The sequence below is a fragment of the Bos taurus genome, chromosome 16 (assembly GCF_002263795.3).
Source record: "Bos taurus isolate L1 Dominette 01449 registration number 42190680 breed Hereford chromosome 16, ARS-UCD2.0, whole genome shotgun sequence".
Taxonomy (NCBI): Eukaryota; Metazoa; Chordata; class Mammalia; order Artiodactyla; family Bovidae; genus Bos; species Bos taurus.
Genome location: NC_037343.1, coordinates 57317446 through 57336454, shown reverse-complemented (window position 1 = coordinate 57336454; position 19009 = coordinate 57317446). Strand labels below are relative to the sequence as shown.

Genomic DNA, 19009 nt, shown 5'->3' with positions numbered 1-19009 from the left:
CAGGCAGATTCTTTATCTCTGAGACACCAGGGAAACCCTGATCAGTACTAGTTTTAGACATGTATTTGAAATGTAGTGTTATTTCACTATGTACATTAAGATATCAGTATCATGTTCCAGCTTGCAATCAAAGAAGTCTGAATTACATTCCCATAAAATGAAAAAGTTCTGTTCTATCAACCTCTAAATGTGAAGCTTTATAATTTCGTTAATGTTTATACAAATAGGGGATTGGGTTTCATTAGTGGAAGGAGCACAGATTTTAAATACCTGGCATCTCCTCATTTTTAGCCGTATTAGTCCCTGTGTAGAGTATTCTGAAAATAGCATGTGATCTTGTCATATCAGTTCATGACCCTGTTCAAGGAAAGTAGGCATTGGTAATATTTCATCAGAAGAAATTAATTACCAGATCCTGTTAATTCTTTAATTTATGGTGCAGCTGCTTTGAGGGTCTTATGTGAGTCTTATAGGAATGGTTAAGAACACAACAAATTAGTGTCTATTATTATGTGTTGGAGTACTGTGAGAACAGTTCCTTCTGATTCATTAACTTTTTGAAAATTTAAGTTTGTATGTTATTGACAAATTTTATTAATAGAATAAAATTTATTGAATACCTACCATTTTTTGGCCTTGTACTGAGGAATATTAACTCAATAAATCTTACACCTCTCTCAAATATCTTGCTCACTTAATAGATGGAGAAGGTAGAGGCCAGATAATATCCATAGCTGCCCAGAGTCATTTAGCTGCTAACAGGTGAAATTCACACCCTCTCTGTACTCTTTAAGAGTACCTCTTATATTATAACCTTTGTGATTATTGGACTAAAGTGAATAATGATTTTGTGTATTTATGTAAAGAGATACACTGAAATTGGTGCTCTCAATTGCTTAAATTTCATTAAGGTGGACAAATACAGACATTTCTATAGTAGAAATAGGGAAGAATTTTTAAAAATGTAGTAGCTGTTGATCTGTCATTGTTGATGTATATGTTAATACCATTTTCAGATGTTAGTAGTCCTCAGGCTAATTTATTTAAAGATGGGAGGGGGAGAAGAGTGAAGTGAAAAGATAGACATGGTAAGGTAGAACTCTTAGGAAGAAAAGGTAGTCTGTACTTAAAAAAGGTTTACTAAGATAAGTAGGAGAATGCACAGAAAATATAATCAAATAGAAACAACCAATAGAGAAAGCAAATTATGTTTGACTAGAGCAGAGGAAATTAGAATATAGATTTTGGGTTATAAAAGAAAGATTATTGGAATTCTACCATTTTTTGTTCCATTCCTTTGATAGTTTTCTTTCACATGAGATGGTTATCATAGCATTTTAGAGCTTGAAGTGACTATAGATAGAGCTAGTTACTCCAGTCTTCTCGTTTTGCAGATAAGGAAACAGAGTGATTATAAGCTGTTTGTCCAAGGGCACATAGCTCTAGTGTCATGACACGATCTGTTCATCATAGCTTTTGATTGCATACTTGTGCTCTTTTTATAGTATTCTAAGTACTCTTTTCCTTAGAGTTCAAACAACTTAACTGAAAATGAAACAACTGTCTGAAAATGAAGTTGTAGCAAATACTTCAATTGTATATGCCTGTCTTGTGATTATTCCCTATTGACATGTTTTCAAGATGGGTATATTTAAGGTGGTGGGATGAAGGGGTAGATTGTTTATTTCCTAATTTTTTAATTTATGGAATATGTATTTGTTTGACTTATAAATTATTGACAAATATTGGATTTATATATGATATATTTTACATTTACTTTTTCTGTTGCTAAAGAGAATGTAAAAACTGAAATCACATTTTTTTTTCTTCATTTTGCAGTAGTATTATTGATTCCACAGAATACAGCCAACCTCCAGGTTTCAGTGGCAGTTCTCAGGTAAATGATGTATCTAACGATCTGTTCTAGTGGTGCCATAAATCTAATCACCTGAGTTATAAAATCACAGATGAGTCCTATCCTAGAGACAGCTGTTGGTGTGCTGTAGCATTGATTAGTGCTTGAATAGCTCTGGTGAATAATCAATCAGCTGTATATCTGCTCGTTACTGATTGAGTCAAAAAATTTTTTTTAGCATGCTAGTAACATTAGGCCTTGAGAGGAAGGAAATACTGTAAGAGCAAATTATGAGTAATCAGGACATTGTTTCTCTCGGAGATAAAGTTATAATTTATTGATGAATTGCCTGTTATTATGTTGAAACATGAAGCTTTTTTCTGGGAGGTAAACTACAGGCTTTATTAAAATCGACTCTGGCCTCTCCTTTTCTTTAATTAATTGTATGATTATTTTGATTTTTACTCTCTTCATCTAGGACTTGGGGATGCTGGTATTTGTCAAGTCTAATTTTGAGGCCAGACTGTGTTTTTTTTAAATTTTCACTTTGAAATAACTTCAGACTTAGAGAAAAGTTATGAGAATGTTAAAAATAATTCCTTTACATTCTGTATGCAGGTAATCTAGGTGTTCACATTTGATCATATTTGCTTTATCATTCTCATTCTCTCTTTTACATATATGCACATAAAATTTTTCCTTTGGATTGTTTAAGAAGGTACAGACATAATGTTCCTTTATGTACTTCAATTTGTGTTTCCTTAAAAACAAAAATATTGTCCTGTGTAATCACAAGATAATTTTAAAATTCAAGAAGTTAATGTTGGTATGCTTTATATAATTTCTATATCTTATTCAGATTTTACAAACTGTTCTTACAATTATCCTTTACCTCCTTTTTTTCATAACAGGAAATAATAAGGCAATTTTTGTATATTCATTTATGTGATAGTGCAGTTATTTTTATCAAAGTGGAAAGAAAATCTTTCATATCATACAGCTTTTATTTGTGTTTTTCTTTTCCAACTGCTTAGATGACTGCCTCTATGACTGTTATGATTAGATTGCATAACGCCTCTACATATCCCGTGTTATCTTCATTTGCGTGCTTAGATTTGGCAAGTTCATAGATTTGTTTGTATCTCTTCCTGAAGAGCCACAAATGCACTAGATCTAGGTGTTTTTGTCAGACGTAATGAGATATATCAGGAGAAAATTTTTTTTTAAGTTTTATTTATTTTATTTTTTGACTGTGGTGGATCTTTGTTGCTGCATACAGGCTTTCTCTAGTCATGATGAGCAGGGGCTACTCTTCGTTGTGGTGTATGGGCTTCTCATTCTCTCTCTCTTATTTTAATATTTATTTATTTGGCTGTGTCGGGTCTTCTTTGTGTCATGTGGAGTCTTCTGTTGTGGTGCACGGATTTTCTAGTTGCAGTTGTGGTGCACGGATTTTCTAGTTGCAGTACACAGACTTAGTTGCCAACTGGCCTGTGGGTTCTTAGTTCCCCGACCAGGGAGCAAACTCCTGTCTCCTGTGGTGCACAGATTTCTCTAGTTGCAGTGCATGGACTTAGTTGCCCTGTGGCCTATGGGCTCTTAGTTCCCCAACCAAGGATGGAACCCATGTCCCCTGCATTGCAAGAATTCTTAATCACCGGACCACCAGGGAAGTCCCTCAGGAGAAATTTTTAAGAATTGAATGGAAACATTTTTAAGAACTTGAAGAGGGAAAGCAGAATCTGGAAATAGGCTTGGCACTCATAGCTAGGCCTTGGTGTTCTCCTTTCAAATGTAATCTCACAGAACATCCGCATCGGACACAGTCACTCTGGGCCTAGGAAGAAATGAAACAAAAATCAAGATCAGTTCATAAACTTAACTGAGCACATTTGAAAAAGTCACTATGCCAAATACGTAAAATACCAAACACACCCGTGTCCTGACTAATGCACGCAGTTGCTGCATCTCTACTAGTTACGGCCTTAATCTCACTGTAGTTTTCTGTTTGCCCAGGTACGATTCATTAAGATACCCCATCACAGGATTTTCCCCCTTCTTGACAGTATCCAATCCAGAGCATAGCCTTACTTCCTTGAACCCTCCCCCAAATCACTTAACATGAGCCTGTATCCTATAAGTAGTACATAACATCTTCCTACCTTAACCCATAGTATGCTGTATTCTTCATTGCAATGAGCAGTAATAAAACTTATTCAGCTACAGGTGTATTCCTATTGGTCTTTGGTTGCAGGGCTTTCACAAATTCTACATAGAGGAACAAGGAAAGCCTTTTTCCTATTGTCATTTATAGGACGTTGATTTGGAATTTCTAGCAAATTCCATGAGTTAGAAATTATAGAAACTGAACCTAGGTGGGAAAAAAAAACATTCAGAATAGTGTTTTTGTCTGTGTGTGGGTTTTTTGTTTTTGTTTTTCATTTTTTAGTTTTTACTCTTTGCATGTAATAAAGGAGACTTAGTTTGAGATGGTACAATAAGCCTGTGGTCTCTCCAACCTCCACCCACTAGAAATCCCATTGACGTATAGCTGTCCTCGTACGGAAAACTTAAAAAGAATTTATAGATGATAAAAAGAATACTGAAGAAGTCTGCCTAACGTGAGTCACCATGTGCAGAGTAAAAGAGTGTTTTGGTGAAGTCGTCTGGGTCTCCCAGGAGACTCCAACCTTAGCATCTGCCGGAGGAGGGGGAAGTTGTTGAGGAAAACCTGCTAGGGCTTCTGGGACAGAACTAATATGACATATTGTGCGGAAGTCCTTACCCTTCGTTTCTAGGAATACTCTTTATAAAACACAGACTTAAAACAAATTGACATAAAAATAATTGAAAACAAAGGAGTAGATGAGGATAAGCCTGGCAAATGCAAGAATGGTAAGGAAGATGACAAAAACAACGGCAAAGTAAAGTACAGATCAAAATAGAACTCAAGGGAAAAATCATTAGAAGACAGATACATGTTTTCACATAATAAAACATATAATCCCACAAGCTAGTAGTAATTTGTGTGACATAAATAAAGGATTGATATTTATATAAAGCAAAACTTTATTAGAAATTTTAAAAAATTGATTAAAACTTTAACATGGTAGGAGATTTTAAAGTATACTCATCCCTCAGTATCTATGAGGGATTGGTTCCAAGAGCTGTGGCAGATGCCAGGGTCCAAAGATGCTCAGGTTCCTTACATGAATTGTGGTATAATTGCATAAAACCTCTGCAGCACATCCTCCTGTATACTTTGTCATCTTTATGATTATTTATAATAACTAGTATAACATAAATGCTATGTAAAAAAATTTAAATACAATGTGAATACTATGTAAATAGTTGCCAGTGCAGCTGCAAATTCATTTTGCATTTTGGAATTTTCCAGAATTTCTTCCTTTGGTGGGGGTGGATATTTTCTGTGTTTGATTAAATTTGTATTTATAGAACCTGTGGATATGGAAGGCCTACTGTATAGTTCACTCCTGCTGCTAAGTCACTTCAGTTGTATCCGACTCTGTGCGACCCCACAGACGGCAGCTCACCAGGCTCCCCCGTCCCTGGGATTCTCCAGGCAAGAACACTGGAGTGGGTTGCCATTTCCTTCTCCAGTGCATGAAAGTGAAAAGTGACAGTGAAGTCGCTCAGTCGTGTCCAACTCTTAGCGACCCCATGGACTGCAGCCCGCCAGGCTCCTCCATCCATGGGATTTTCTAGGCCAAAGTACTGGAGTGGGGTGCCATTGCCTTCTCCGACTGTATAGCTCAAGAAATAATTAAAGTAGTAATATTGGTATTTAGGAACATTTATTTTCTACCTACTATGCATTGCATGTACATTGCTCAATGTGCTTTACAAGCATTAACTACTTTAATTCTTAGGACTTGAGATACGTACTATTATTATTATTTTCTATTTTACTAAGGAGGAAACTAGGGCAAAGAAGTTAAGCAGAAGTTAAGATATTCTAACCCAGGCATTATGGCTTCAGGACCTGTGCTTTTAAATATTAACTTATAAAGCCAACAGTTTTGGCTTTTTTTCCCCAGTACTTTCTATTTACCAGACACTATGATGGGCTCGGGTTATTGAATAAAAACAAGGCAGACAAAAATTACTGCTATAACCCAGCTTTCAGTCTGCTGCTGCTAAGTCACTTCAGTCGTGTCCAACTCTGTGCAACCCCATAAACGGCAGCCCACCAGGCTCCACCGTCCCTGGGATTTTCCAGGCAAGAACACTGAAGTGGGTTGCCATTTCCTTCTCCAGTGCGTGAAAGTGAAAAATGAAAAGTGAAAGTGAAGTCGCTCAGTCGTGTCCAACTCTTAGCGACTCCATGGACCGCAGCCTACCAGGCTTCTCCGTCCATGGGATTTTCCAGGCAAGAGTACTGGAGTGGTTGCCATTGCCTTCTCCAGCTTTCAGTCTAGTTGGAGGTATACTAATAGTAATAAAGACAGATTATCTTTGGCAAAGAGGAGGTAAGGGAGCAAGCTATGTGAATATCTCTGGGCAGATCTAAGCTGAGTGAAAGAAAGTACATAAGCTGTGCGCTAGAAGCCTGCCTGACATAGCCCAGATATCTGTTATGACTGGAGAGGAATGAGCAAGGGGGAGAAAAATAGAAATGAGGTAAGAAATGTAAATAACAGAGGTCACTTAGTGTGTAACTTTCTTAGTCATTATAAAGACTCTGGATTTTTATTCTTTGGTTGAATGAGTCAAACTTAGCTTAATGGGTACTTGCCTTACTTTATACTTTGTATCAAGGGATATACATATTATTAGTAATCTTGGAGCACTGAGAAAACTGGATTGATTCTAAAACAAGATAAATTACACCATCTACATTGTCAGAATCAGAACCTCGAGTAAACAGCTACTTTGACAATCTGGAAGAGAGTAACCAGACTCCTCTGAATACCTTTGTGTCAAAGAGTATACAAATGTTGCTACAAACAACTTAAAAAACTCCTGCTTTGAAAATGTTATATGTCAAAATTTGTGAAATTTTGGTCAGAAGTATCCTAAAAATTATATTAGTAAATGGATTCATTTTTAGATGAGAATAAAACAAAATGAACCAGGCATTGAACTCAAGAAACTGGGAAAAACTTAAGATGGTAAATGTAGAGAGATTAAAAAAGGAAGATTATATATAAGATGTTTCAATATATAATTGAAATGGACTGTTATAGTATTGAGTAGATTAAAAAACTTGGTGCTGGTACATACTAATAAAAATAGAACTCTTAATAAATTGAACAATTTGAATAGACCAGTAACCATAATTGGTTGTGATTCCAATTAAAAAAAAAACAAACCTCAAGAATATTTTTTAAGGGTTTGTAGAGAGTGTGACCAACTGACTTTAAATGGTTATTTGTAGAATGAATGCTTCAGAAGTATATTACAAGGGCATTTACCCAACAGGTTATTTTAATGTATTCTAACACTGCTCTAACAAATGGGGCACAATAAAAATTTTAAATCTAACTGAAAGGTAATTAAGAGTTTACCCTATGGTGAAGGTGGTTATGCAGATCAGTGGTAAAAGGGAAGATTAAGTAAATGTTGCGATACCCAGGAAACCATTTGCTGGAAATTGGCTTTCTATTTTATCTTTTACTGTAAGAGTTCAGATCAGCTAAATAATGATTTAGATAATGATAGAACTGTTGAAATTAAGAAAGAGACAGTATATAAGAAAGTACCACAAACAAAATTTTATACCCAGACTGGGAAAGGTATTATCAGTTTGATAGGCAAATGGTTTAATTGCTTCAAAATAAATAAGGTTTCTTATACCAATTCCATGTTTTTGATGAAAGCACCAGCAGGCAAAAAGTAGATGAAGAACATGGGGAAAAAGATAAATCCAAATGGCCCACTCACATGTAAAATAATACTCTACTGTGTGATTTGGTAGTGACAAACATAGAAATTTCTTATAAGAAATGATTCAAAGTACTATCTAAAAGTTATATACCAATATTATTTATACAAGCAAAAATTCTGGAAAAATAAATATGCCCAGTCATAGTAGAACAGCTTCAGAGACTGGTACAGCTGTTGAGTATACTATTTTGCTACTCTTAAAAATAATGTTTATAGTTGAAATGGAATTGATAAAAAGTTAATATAATGTAGGTGAAGCCAGAAGTAATTATTTTATACCCCTGAATTTTTATAATTGCCTGTTTTTGTCTTAGAGTCTTTATATAACAATGGCACCCCACTCCAGTACTCTTGCCTGAAAATCCCATGGACGGAGGAGCCTAGTAGGCTGCAGTCCATGAGGTCACTGGGAGTCGGACACAACTGAGCGACTTCACTTTCCCTTTTCACTTTCATGCATTGGAGAAGGCAGTGGCAACCCACTCCAGTGTTCTTGCCTGGAGAATCCCAGGGACGGGGGAGCCTAGTGGGCTGCCGTCTATGGGGTCGCACAGAGTCGGACACGACTGAAGTGACTTAGCAGCAGCAGCAGCAGTACAATTAGTAAAAAATCAGGAAGTTAATGTTAATATAATATGATTATCTGAGACAATGTATTTAAATTTCAGCGGGTTTGCCACTGATATTCTTTTATAACAAAAGGAAAATTTTCTTTGTCCAGAGTGAATCCAGAATCACTGGTTATATTTAGTTGTCATGTTTCTTTAATCTCCTCTAAATTGTTTTAGTTCCTCAGTTGTACATGAGGTTGACATTTTTGAAGTGTCAGTTATTAATTTTGTAGACCATTCCTCAGTATGATTTTGTCTGATATTTCGTTGTAACTGGATTCTGATTACCCATTTTTATCACAAATGCTACAGCCCCCAGTGTGGTATCCTTTGTTAGTCTGTCACATCTGGATATGGTGTATCTGCTCAATTTTGGTGATGTTACCTCTGATCATTTGATTAAGGTGGTGCCTGCCAGATTTGTTTGCTATAAATTTATCATTTTTCTCCCATATGAGCATTTATTAATGAATTTTACTTGAAATAATAATAAATTTTTTTGCCCAAATGATAATTTTTCATTTCTTTTCTACATTAATTTTTAAATTTTTTATTGAAGTTTAATTTACAGTGTTTTTGTTTCAAGTGTATAGCAAAATGATTCATATATATGTATATATATATTTGTATTATAGGTTATTTTGAATATTTTGAGCATAGTTCCTTGTGCTATACAGTATGTCCTTGTAGTTTGCCTTTTTTATGTACAGTAATGTGTATATGATAGTCCCGAACTTTTAATTTATCCGCCCCCCCACATCTATGCTGTCCTCTTTGGTAACTGTAAGTTTGCTTTCTAGTCTGGGATCTGTTTCTCTTTTGTAAATATGTTCATTTGTGCCATTTTTTAAATTCCATATGTAAGTGATGTCATATGATATTTTTCTTTCTCTAATTTACTTAAAATAATCTCTTGATCCGTCCATGTTGCTTCAAATTGCATTATTTCATTTTTTTTAATGCCTGAGTAATAATTCCTCATTTACTAGTTAGGATTTCCATTCTAAGAGAGATCTTTCCTTCTGTCTCTTTGTTTATATGGTTATGGAATCATGGATTTAAAAGTTTTTCTGTTAATCATTTTGAAGCTCAGTCTGTTCCCTGTTTGGCTAGTTGGAATTCCCCCAAGCTGATCTTCAAGTTCTTATCATTTTTTAAGTACCTTCTTACATTCTTAGATAATAAGATGTACCAGTATCATCTTGTACTTATCTTGCCCAAGTTCTGTAATCAGCCATGTATCCAAGAAGTCCTGTTTTCTTTTAATGGAGAATGATACTTCAAAACAGAGACCTGGGTTTTAAGTATGCTCATTGCTCGTAGAGTGTCATTGCTTGTAGGCCTTCTTGGTCGACAGAGCTAGGAAGCACGCTTATCTGTATATATAACATATTATATATTTATTAATTACATGTTAATCACCTTAAGTGTTTGATGAAAGGACTCACAGGAATCAAGGAGTTTATACTTGTGGAACTTGATTATAGGCAGTGGATACAGTACAACCAAGCAGAAGAAGGGCACTCATTGAAAAGGATGTGGAGATTTCAGGCAGTCTTCTTTGTCCTGGTACCACTGAGTCACAGAGGAACTGCTTTGTCTCCAGGTTCAGAATGACTACTTGCTTACATTCTCAAGCACCTTAGTAATGGGAAGTGCAGATTTGGCTTATAGTCAGATCTCTTATTTTAAGCTAGTCCCATGGGCAGTGCATTCTAGTTATGTGACCAATTATTAACTCACAGACTTCACTGAAATAGGTGAATCATAAATTCAATTATTATTACTAAACAATACTGACAGAGTGATGCAATCTCTTTCCAAACAACTCTCAGGCCTGTGGTTATGGAATACCATTTATCTTTATTTCAATACATTTTGCAGTGTAGGTTAAGAGTCAGTAGCTCTGTAAATAACCATGTGGGCAACCCAGACCAACTGAGATTACTCTCTACTATTCAGTTGATGAACATCATGTATATAATCATCTATGTATGTAACATATCTGTGTTTCTGTATCTGTCATAAAAGCTATGGATTCATGCTCATGACCTCCCATTACAGTTTACTATCACAGGGTTCATTGTAGCTTTAGTGAACCTTTCCATATCTTTAATTCCCTATTCTGACAGAAACCTAGTTCTCATATCAAAATATACATTTTACTTATTGTCATAGTCTTATTAGTGTGTGTGTATATATATATGCACATAAACTAGTATGGAAATTACTAAGAAAGCAGATCTACTAACTAGTGGTGAATATTTATTTAAATTCCTTTATATCTTTAGTCTGAGAATACAGTTACAAAAATTCAGTGTGTTCAAAAATTACTTGGATTTGATTTGTTAATTTTTCATCAGTATTAGCTGTAATATTTCTTTGAAATACAGTTGAGTTCATTTGCTTCCGTTTGTGTGCCATCACCAACCCTTACCTTTATTACATAGAAACTTTTTCTGAAAATATGAAATATTAACCTGATTTTGAAGGTCAGAGCTTTACAGAAAGTCATATTCAATAAATACCACCCCTCTAACCTTTCTACCAATTTCCGTATCCTTTATCTTTTCCCACTACGTTGTTTCTTACCCTTTGTTGGTAACCAGTATATCATGATACATATGCATATTCTTATTTCTTTTTTACACAAAGGGTGGGTTTCCTAGTGATTCTCTTCTGTGCTTTGCTCTTTTATTTAACAGTTTATCATGAAGACAAATCTATAGAAGTGCATAGAATTCTTCCTTATTTTTATAGCTGCATAGGATTATTTAATCAATTTGTTAAAGAGAGATAGTTTACATTATTTTGTAATTACAAAGTAGTGCTGCAGTGATTAATTTGTACATACATATTTTCATATCATTGGATGTAGTATCTTCAGGGTAAATTCCTAGATGTGGGATTTCTGGGTCAAAGACGGATGAATGGATGGGTGGATGGATAGATAGATGGACAGACAGAGAGATTGATATTGCCAAATCATCTCCCTCCCCCAAAGGATTGTACCAGTTTGCACTTTCCCCAGCAGTATATATGAATGTGTCTGCTCTCCTAGAATCTTTCTCAGAGCTTCTCTAATAGAATGAGTTTTCTTAAAAATTTTGCTAATCTGTCAAGAGAGAAATATATCTCAGAATACTTTCCCCAGCAGTAGATGAATGTGTCTGCTCTCCTAGAATCTTTCTCAGAGCTTCTCTAATAGAATGAGTTTTACTTTAAAAATTTTGCTTATCTGTCAAGAGAGAAATGTATCTCAGAATAGTTTTGTGTTTCTGTAATTATGAGTTAGATTGAACAAATATCATATGACTGCTGGTATATTAATATACTTATTAGTAGATTATGTATTCATATTTCTGGCCTATTTTTTTCTATAAAGTTTTTTATTTGTTTTGTTCAGTTTTTAAGACTTGGTAGTTCGTATATGAGGAAAATTAGCACTTTATCTGTGATAAATGTTGCCTATATTTTCTTCTGTTTTTGTTTAAACTGTTCAAAATTTCTAAATCATTATTTAAAGTTAGCAATCTTTTGTTGCCTCTGGGTTTTGAGTCATAGTTCTAAAAGTCTACCTCTAACTAGGATGTAGAGAAATTTATCCACATTTTCTTGTTTCATTTCATTTATTACGTTTGGACTCTTGTTCTCTTTGGAGTTTATTCTGGTATATGTTTTGAGGTGTGGACCTAATTTTATCTTTATCCAAATGTCTAGTTAGTTGTCCTAGCTCACTTTTTATTTATTTATTTATTTATTTTTATTTTCGGCTGCACTGGGTCTCTGTTGCTGCCCGTGGGCTTTCTCTAGTTGTGGCAACCAGGGGCTACACTGTTGCAGCACATGGGCTCAGTATTCGCCTCTGGAGCATGGCCTCAACAGCTGTGGGGCACAGGCTTAGTTGCTCTAGGCATGTGGAATCTTCCTGGACAAGAGATTGAACCTGTGTCCCCAGCATTGGCAGGTAGATTCTTATCCACTGTACCACAAGGGAAGTCCCCTGTGCTCTTAAAAAGTCTTTCTTTGATCAAGTGTTTTGAGATGCAGCCTTTCTTATATCAAAAATTCTGTGTGTATATGGATTTATTTCTGGTCTTTCTCTTCTGTCTACTGACATATTTCTCTTTCATCTTTCACTGTCACCTCTTTATGTTTTAATGTCTGATAGAAATTAATTCCCCCAACCCCCTAGCTTCTCTTTTTCAGTGTTTTACAGAAATTCTTTCCTGTTTTGTTTCTTCACATGAACTTTAGTATCAGTTTTTATAGCTGCATAAAAAAGCTTCTTGGTATCTTTATTCAAACTGCCTTTAACTCATAAATTGCCTTATGGAGAACTGATATGTTGATGATATTGAGTTGAGTCTAGGTTTTATTTACTTCTGTGTAAGTTTATTCCTAAGTTTTTTTTACAGTTGTAAAGATTTTTAAATTTCAAGGTAATTGTAGATTCACATGCAGTTTTAAAAAAATAATTCAGAGATAGCGCATGAGAATACCCTGGTGGTACAGTGGTTAGGACTCTGTGCTCGCATTGATGGGGGCTTGGGTTCAATTCCTGGTCAGGGAACTAAGATCTCAAAAGCTAGGTGGTAAAGTCAGAACAAAACAAGCATAAACAAACAAAATCAGAGAGCCTATTTGCCCAGTAACCCTAGTGATAACACCTTAATAATAATGAACTTTCTAGTCCATGAATATCTTTCCATTTATTTTGGTCTTTTAAAAATTTCTCTTGGCAGTGTTTGTGTTTGTAATATAGAGGTCTTCCATGCTTCTGTTAAATTAATTTCTAATTCTTTTTTGATGCTATTATTGATCCAGTTTTAAAATTTTCTACTTTGTTGTGAATATATAAACATATGATTGATTTTTGTATGTTAACCTTATTTCTTATTATCTTGCTAAATTTTTGAAAACATTTTCATTTATTTATTTTTGGCTGCACTGGGTCTTCTGGGCTTTCCCACTGGGCTTTCTCTTGTTGAGGCAAGTGGGGGCCATTCTTTAGTTGCGGCGCATGGGTTTCTTACTGTGATGGCTTCTCTTGTTGCAGAGCTTGGGCTCTAGGGTGCACAGGCTTAGTTGCTCCCTGGCCCGTGGAACCTTCCTGGATCAGGGATCAAATTCATGTCCCCTGCACTGACAGGTAGATTCTTAACCACTGGACCACCAGGGAAGTCCTTGCTAAACTTACTAATTCTAGTTGTTTTGTAGATTCTTATGAAATTCTGTGTAAAATCATGTGATCAGCAAAACTATTTTTGCCTTTTCTAATCTTTTTGTGTTCTCTTCTCTTTTCCTTCCCTCACTTCTTCTCCCCTCCTCTCCTTCTCCCTTCTTATCCTTTCCTTCCCGTCTCTTCTCTCTTTTTCCTTTTACCCTCCCTTTCCCAATACTTCAACTTATATGTTAGCTCTACATTTTGGTAGATGCCCTTGAGGAAGTATCCTTCTATTCCTAATTTTTTGAGAAATTATAACATGTATAGGTGTTGAATTTTGTCTTTCCTGCATCTCTTGGAATTATTATATGGTTATTTTCCTTTATTTTGGCCATTTGGTGAATTGCATTGATTGATTTTCAAATATGAAAACAACCCTGCATTCTTGGACTAAACTCCATTTAGTCATGATGAGTTACTTTTTTTACATGTTTTGGGAATTGATTTGCTATTTTGCTGTAGATGCTTGTTTTCATGAAGGTTCTTATTCCCCTTCTTTTTTCCTTCCCTTCCTCCAGTATCCTCATTGGGTGTGGGTATTACAGTTATGCTGGCCTCATGAAACAAATGGGGAGGTGTTTTCTGAAAGGTTTGTGCAAGATTGATGTTATATCTTCCATGAATATTTGGTAGGATTTTCAAATAAAAGTATCCGGGCCCTCTCTTTAGAGTTATATGCTGGGTTTTGGTGTACTTATTCTGTCTTATTCTTAAATCCCATAAATGAGATATTATAGCTGATGTATACAAACAGTATTTGAAATCACTTGCTTGGTTACTGTATCCTTGCTTCTCTTTCATTCTGTGTCTCCAGTCTTCTAGTTTGTTTTACTGAACTTTTCAATTATAAAATTTCAGACATTTTTAAAGAAATGGCTTATTGATGATAATCCTTGCTTTCATTCAGATGAAAAAGCATTTTGCTCAGCATTCTGTTGTTGTAGGATAGTTTTGTTGGATGTGAATTTTAGTTTGAGGTTATTTTCTTTCAACTTTTTAAGTATAACCAAAGCTTAGGATGTTCTAGCTGCTGTTACTGTTTTTGAGAAGTGTTTTGCGTCTTTGATTGTTCCTATTAAGTGAATTATCTTTTCTGTTTTTGTGATTTTAAAATCTTTCTCTCTTGGACAGAAACACAGTTTTGCTTTAGTATATGTAATTGTGGATTTCTTTTTATTTTTCCTTGATAGGAATAATTTCCCTGTCTATATTCATGTATGTTTTCAGTTTTGGAAAATTGTCAACATTAGCTCTTCAAATATGTGTTCTTCTGTCTGTTACTCTCTTCTGGGTCTCTGGGTGCCCATGTTTAAACCTTATTATTCTTTCATGTTTCTTTTCTTTCAAGTTTTTCTGTCTTCCTGACTTTTATCCTTCATTTTGGGTAATTATTTTAGATTTGTCTTCCAGTTTTCAAATTCTCTTTTTATTTTCCAGATCTAGTATTTGCCCTTTCGTTCATATTTGTCCTCAGACTGTCCTCTTCTTTCCCCCTTTCTACATTGTTCTGTGTTGTTTACCTTTACTTCTCTGAGTTTGGCTTCCTGTTTGGTTGTTAATCTTTTAGTAAAATAGCCTTTTTTTCTTGTGATCCAAACACTGCTTTAAAATGTACTTCTTCTTTAAAAAAAAGTATTTATTTTTAGTTGGAGGACAATAGCCATCTACTTGTAGCAGGAGTTCACTCTAGATAAGTGTCTTGTTCATGGTAGTAACTTAGTATTTCTTAATACATTAGCAGTTGTTTTATTCTTATTGGTTAACTTGTATCATCCAAAGATCTCAGTATGTAGCTTATTTCTGTCTCTTAATGTGCCGCACACATAATTGATAGAAACCATTTGTAGAAGAGTTTTCATACCCTTTTAGTTAACATAGTGCTGGGATATATATTTAGGATTATAGACTTTAATAGAGTTCATATGCTAGTATATTTCAGATTTGCTTTTGTTGTCTAAATATATATACAAGATTTAGTTATTTTGGTTTTCTAATGTATATATCAAACTATTTAGTATATACATGTTGACTATCCCTTAACCTAATAATAAATACTAATTTAAATATCTATTCTATATAATTAAGCACTATTCCTATTACTCAAAATATATAGGGCTGCACTATAATTCTGAAAAGTAATTAGTTTCCTTTTGGTAATTGTTTCCTAACAGTTGATGCATATTCAAATTCTTAAAATTCTAAGTTTGGCATTTATAATGGATTCTATCTTCATTAATTTGGAGAGTTGAAAGATGCTTCTCATTTTATTCTTGTAAAATGGGCCTATTTTCCTTTTAAAATAAGAATTCGAAAATATGGTCTTAGGAACTACAGGATTTTGCCATTTGTAATTATTTTAATGTGAACTTTTGAAATTAAATATTCAAGCATCTAGATATTCTCCGCAGAAAAAATAGTATGCTTCGTTCCAGAATTACACGTGTCTTTTTCTTGTTATCACCTTAGACAAAGAAACAGCCCTGGTATAACAGCACATTAGCATCAAGACGAAAACGACTCACTGCTCATTTTGAAGACTTAGAGCAATGTTACTTTTCTACAAGGATGTCTCGTATCTCAGGTACATATTCAAGAATTCTTAAAATATCTCAAGTTCATGTTTCATGTCCATGTCTAGCTTCTTATGCTGGATTTATGAAAAGTTCTATTCATAAAGCAAAACTGTCTATTTTCAACATAGTCTAGCACAGCATTTTGGAGGTTCTTAGACATCTTGGATTACTTTGCTCTTCTATAACTATTTTTGTTCTCTTTCTCTATTTGGGAATTTTTAATCTGTATATACTTAGCTGTATAAAGTTAAAAACAAATCAGCCATGAATATGTAGCTAGCAAAAATAAATTCCATTCAGTTGCCTTCTATTTTTCAATGTTTGTTAAGTTCTAAGCACTATCATCTGTGCTAAGAATAAAAAGATGAAAGAACTTGTTTTACTGTCCAGGAGTATTATAAATTTATTGAAGGGAAGCAACAGGTAATTTGCTAATAGCCTAATAGGTTATTTACCTAATGCTACATGGTCTTATATAAATATGCCAAGGGCATTAAGGGAATAGAGAAGAATAATTGACTAATATAACTGGAGGTGAAAAAGCCATGCCAAGTTGAAAATGGGGAAATGTAAGAGAAAGATTCCTGTAGGGATTTCAGAGAAGTTGTATTTCATCAAAGCTAGTATTAATTAACTAAAAAAGGATAATAGAAACATATTCAAAGTAGAGGAAATAACTTATGCGCAGATTTGTATACAGTAGGATAGAATAGTTTTACTGCTGTAGGATAGTTTTGTGCCCTTTTTGTTAGTTCTCTGATCTTTAGCCTTTCTTGGTGTCTCTGCTCACCATTGAGGAGGGGACATTTATACCAACCCTGCACAATTTTTGTCTTTTTTTTTTTTTTTTTTTTATGATGCACATAAAATATAGTGCTTTGTATAAGATTCTCAATTAGTTGATGTTATTTTTAATACACCTGCTCAAAATGAGCATTACCAAGGAAAGAAATGTATGATATTTTATTAATTGTTAAAAATTTGGCCTTGAATTTCTCTTGAATAAGCATGGTTGTATTATAATCTACACATTATAGAGAGAGAACCTTTGGACACATTTGCCTCAGGTTTAGAGGTGGACAAAAGCAAAATATATAGATTCAACATGGCGTTTTTCCTGTGAAGACTAGAAGAAAGCCAAGCTTTGTTTATAAGTGTGTTTGAAATTCATAGTCAGTAGTCAATAGTTTTCATTCAGATGGAAAGTTTTCTGTGTATTGTCTGAGAATTAAGCCTCTTATTAAACTTCTGTAATAATCTATAAACTATAGTATGAAGCTGTAAATTTGAAAGTGGTCTGAGACCTACATTCTGGCTGGCAGAGGGTACATGTTAAGCCTTCCAGATTTTATTTGTTGGTATGATGTTGAAATACAACCACAGGTAAATGGCAGACATTAAAAAGAGAGAGATAGTAAAGAGAGATTGGAAAAGGCTAGTGATTCATAATTTTAAGTAACTATAACATAGGCATGCTATGGGATAGTAAAGGTAATCACAAACTAATTTATTTTGGCGATATAGCTTTATAGGAAGATAGACTAGTAAGTTAAAATCAGGAGGAAGATTAATTTAGTTTTATACTTAATAGATATGGTTGTATTGTACTCCACACATGGTTGTCTTAGTTTTTAGGAATCTCGAATTTAACTTATCAAATTTGTACACTGATGACACATATTGCTGAATATGAAGTTTCTCCTAGTTTTCTTGGCTGTGAAGAAGACCTTGAAACTTCTTTGTAATGGGTACCTAAGAGTTTGATTGTCCTTTTGTCTATGTTCAACTGAGAACCCACTCCCCATCCCCGCTTCTATTTTCATCTATGAAAATGAGAGATAACTAAGAAATTAATATCTTGAATTCTTAATTGTAATTGGAAAAGAAGCTAAATTATGAAGCATTAGAAGACAGAAAAGAGACACTGAATACACTTTTACAGAATAATCTGTAATTAGAATAGGAGAGGTGATTTGCCAGAAGATATATATGGATGTTGATCAAAAACCAACCAAGCAAACAGAATCCTACCTTTTCACAACCAGATAAGTGAAATCTATGCTTTCAGATACTGAAATAATTGTTTTTTTAAATTTAAATTTATTTATTTTAATTGGAGGCTAATTACTTTACAGTATTGTATTGGTTTTGCCATACATCAACATGAATCCACCATGGGTGTACACGTGTTCCCCATTCTGAACCCACTCTCCCACCTCCCTCCCCATACCATCCCTCTTGGTCATCCCAGTGGACCAGCCCCAAGCATCCTGTATCCTGCATTGAACCATCTTTTTCTAAGGTAGCTGAACTTCTGGCCATCATACCCAATAGTTTAACACCAACTTTCAACAGAAGTTATAAAAAAAAAATTTAAAAACAATTATTTCAATATAATTGGTATGATGGCCAGAAGTTCAGCTACCTTAGAAAAAGATTATAATCTTCTACAGAATATACATTTTTGAATGCTTGTGGATTTTATGTACTTAGAGATTGATGTCAAAAGGTTGAAAGAATAGATTAACATTAAACCAAATTTTAAATGGATATCTAAAGTAACTGTCTTTTTAGTATTATATTAAGTAGCTCACAGTAATAGGGTTGTCTTAATTTAGAAATGGAGAAGGCAGTGGCACCCCACTCCAGTACTCTTGCCTGGAAAATCCCATGGACAGAGGAGCCTGGTAGGCTGCAGTCCATGGGGTCACGAAGAGTCGGACACGACTGAGCGACTTCACTTTCACTTTTCCCTTTCACGCATTGGAGAAGGAAATGGCAACCCACTCCAGAGCTCTTTCCTGGAGAATCCCAGGTACGGGGGAGCCTGGTGGGC

At 34.6% G+C, this 19009-nt stretch overlaps 1 protein-coding gene across 5 annotated transcripts in view; it reads left to right on the top strand.

Annotated features, from left to right (window-relative positions):
* Positions 1-19009, top strand: part of COP1 (COP1 E3 ubiquitin ligase) — a 224457-nt gene that overhangs the window by 89449 nt on the left and 115999 nt on the right. For 4 of the 5 annotated variants that reach the window (XM_005217087.5, XM_005217088.5, NM_001103256.1 and 1 more), the window contains 2 exon segments: positions 1840-1897; positions 16067-16181. In XM_005217087.5, the coding sequence (XP_005217144.2) occupies positions 1840-1897; positions 16067-16181 (173 nt within the window). 5 annotated transcript variants of the gene reach the window in all.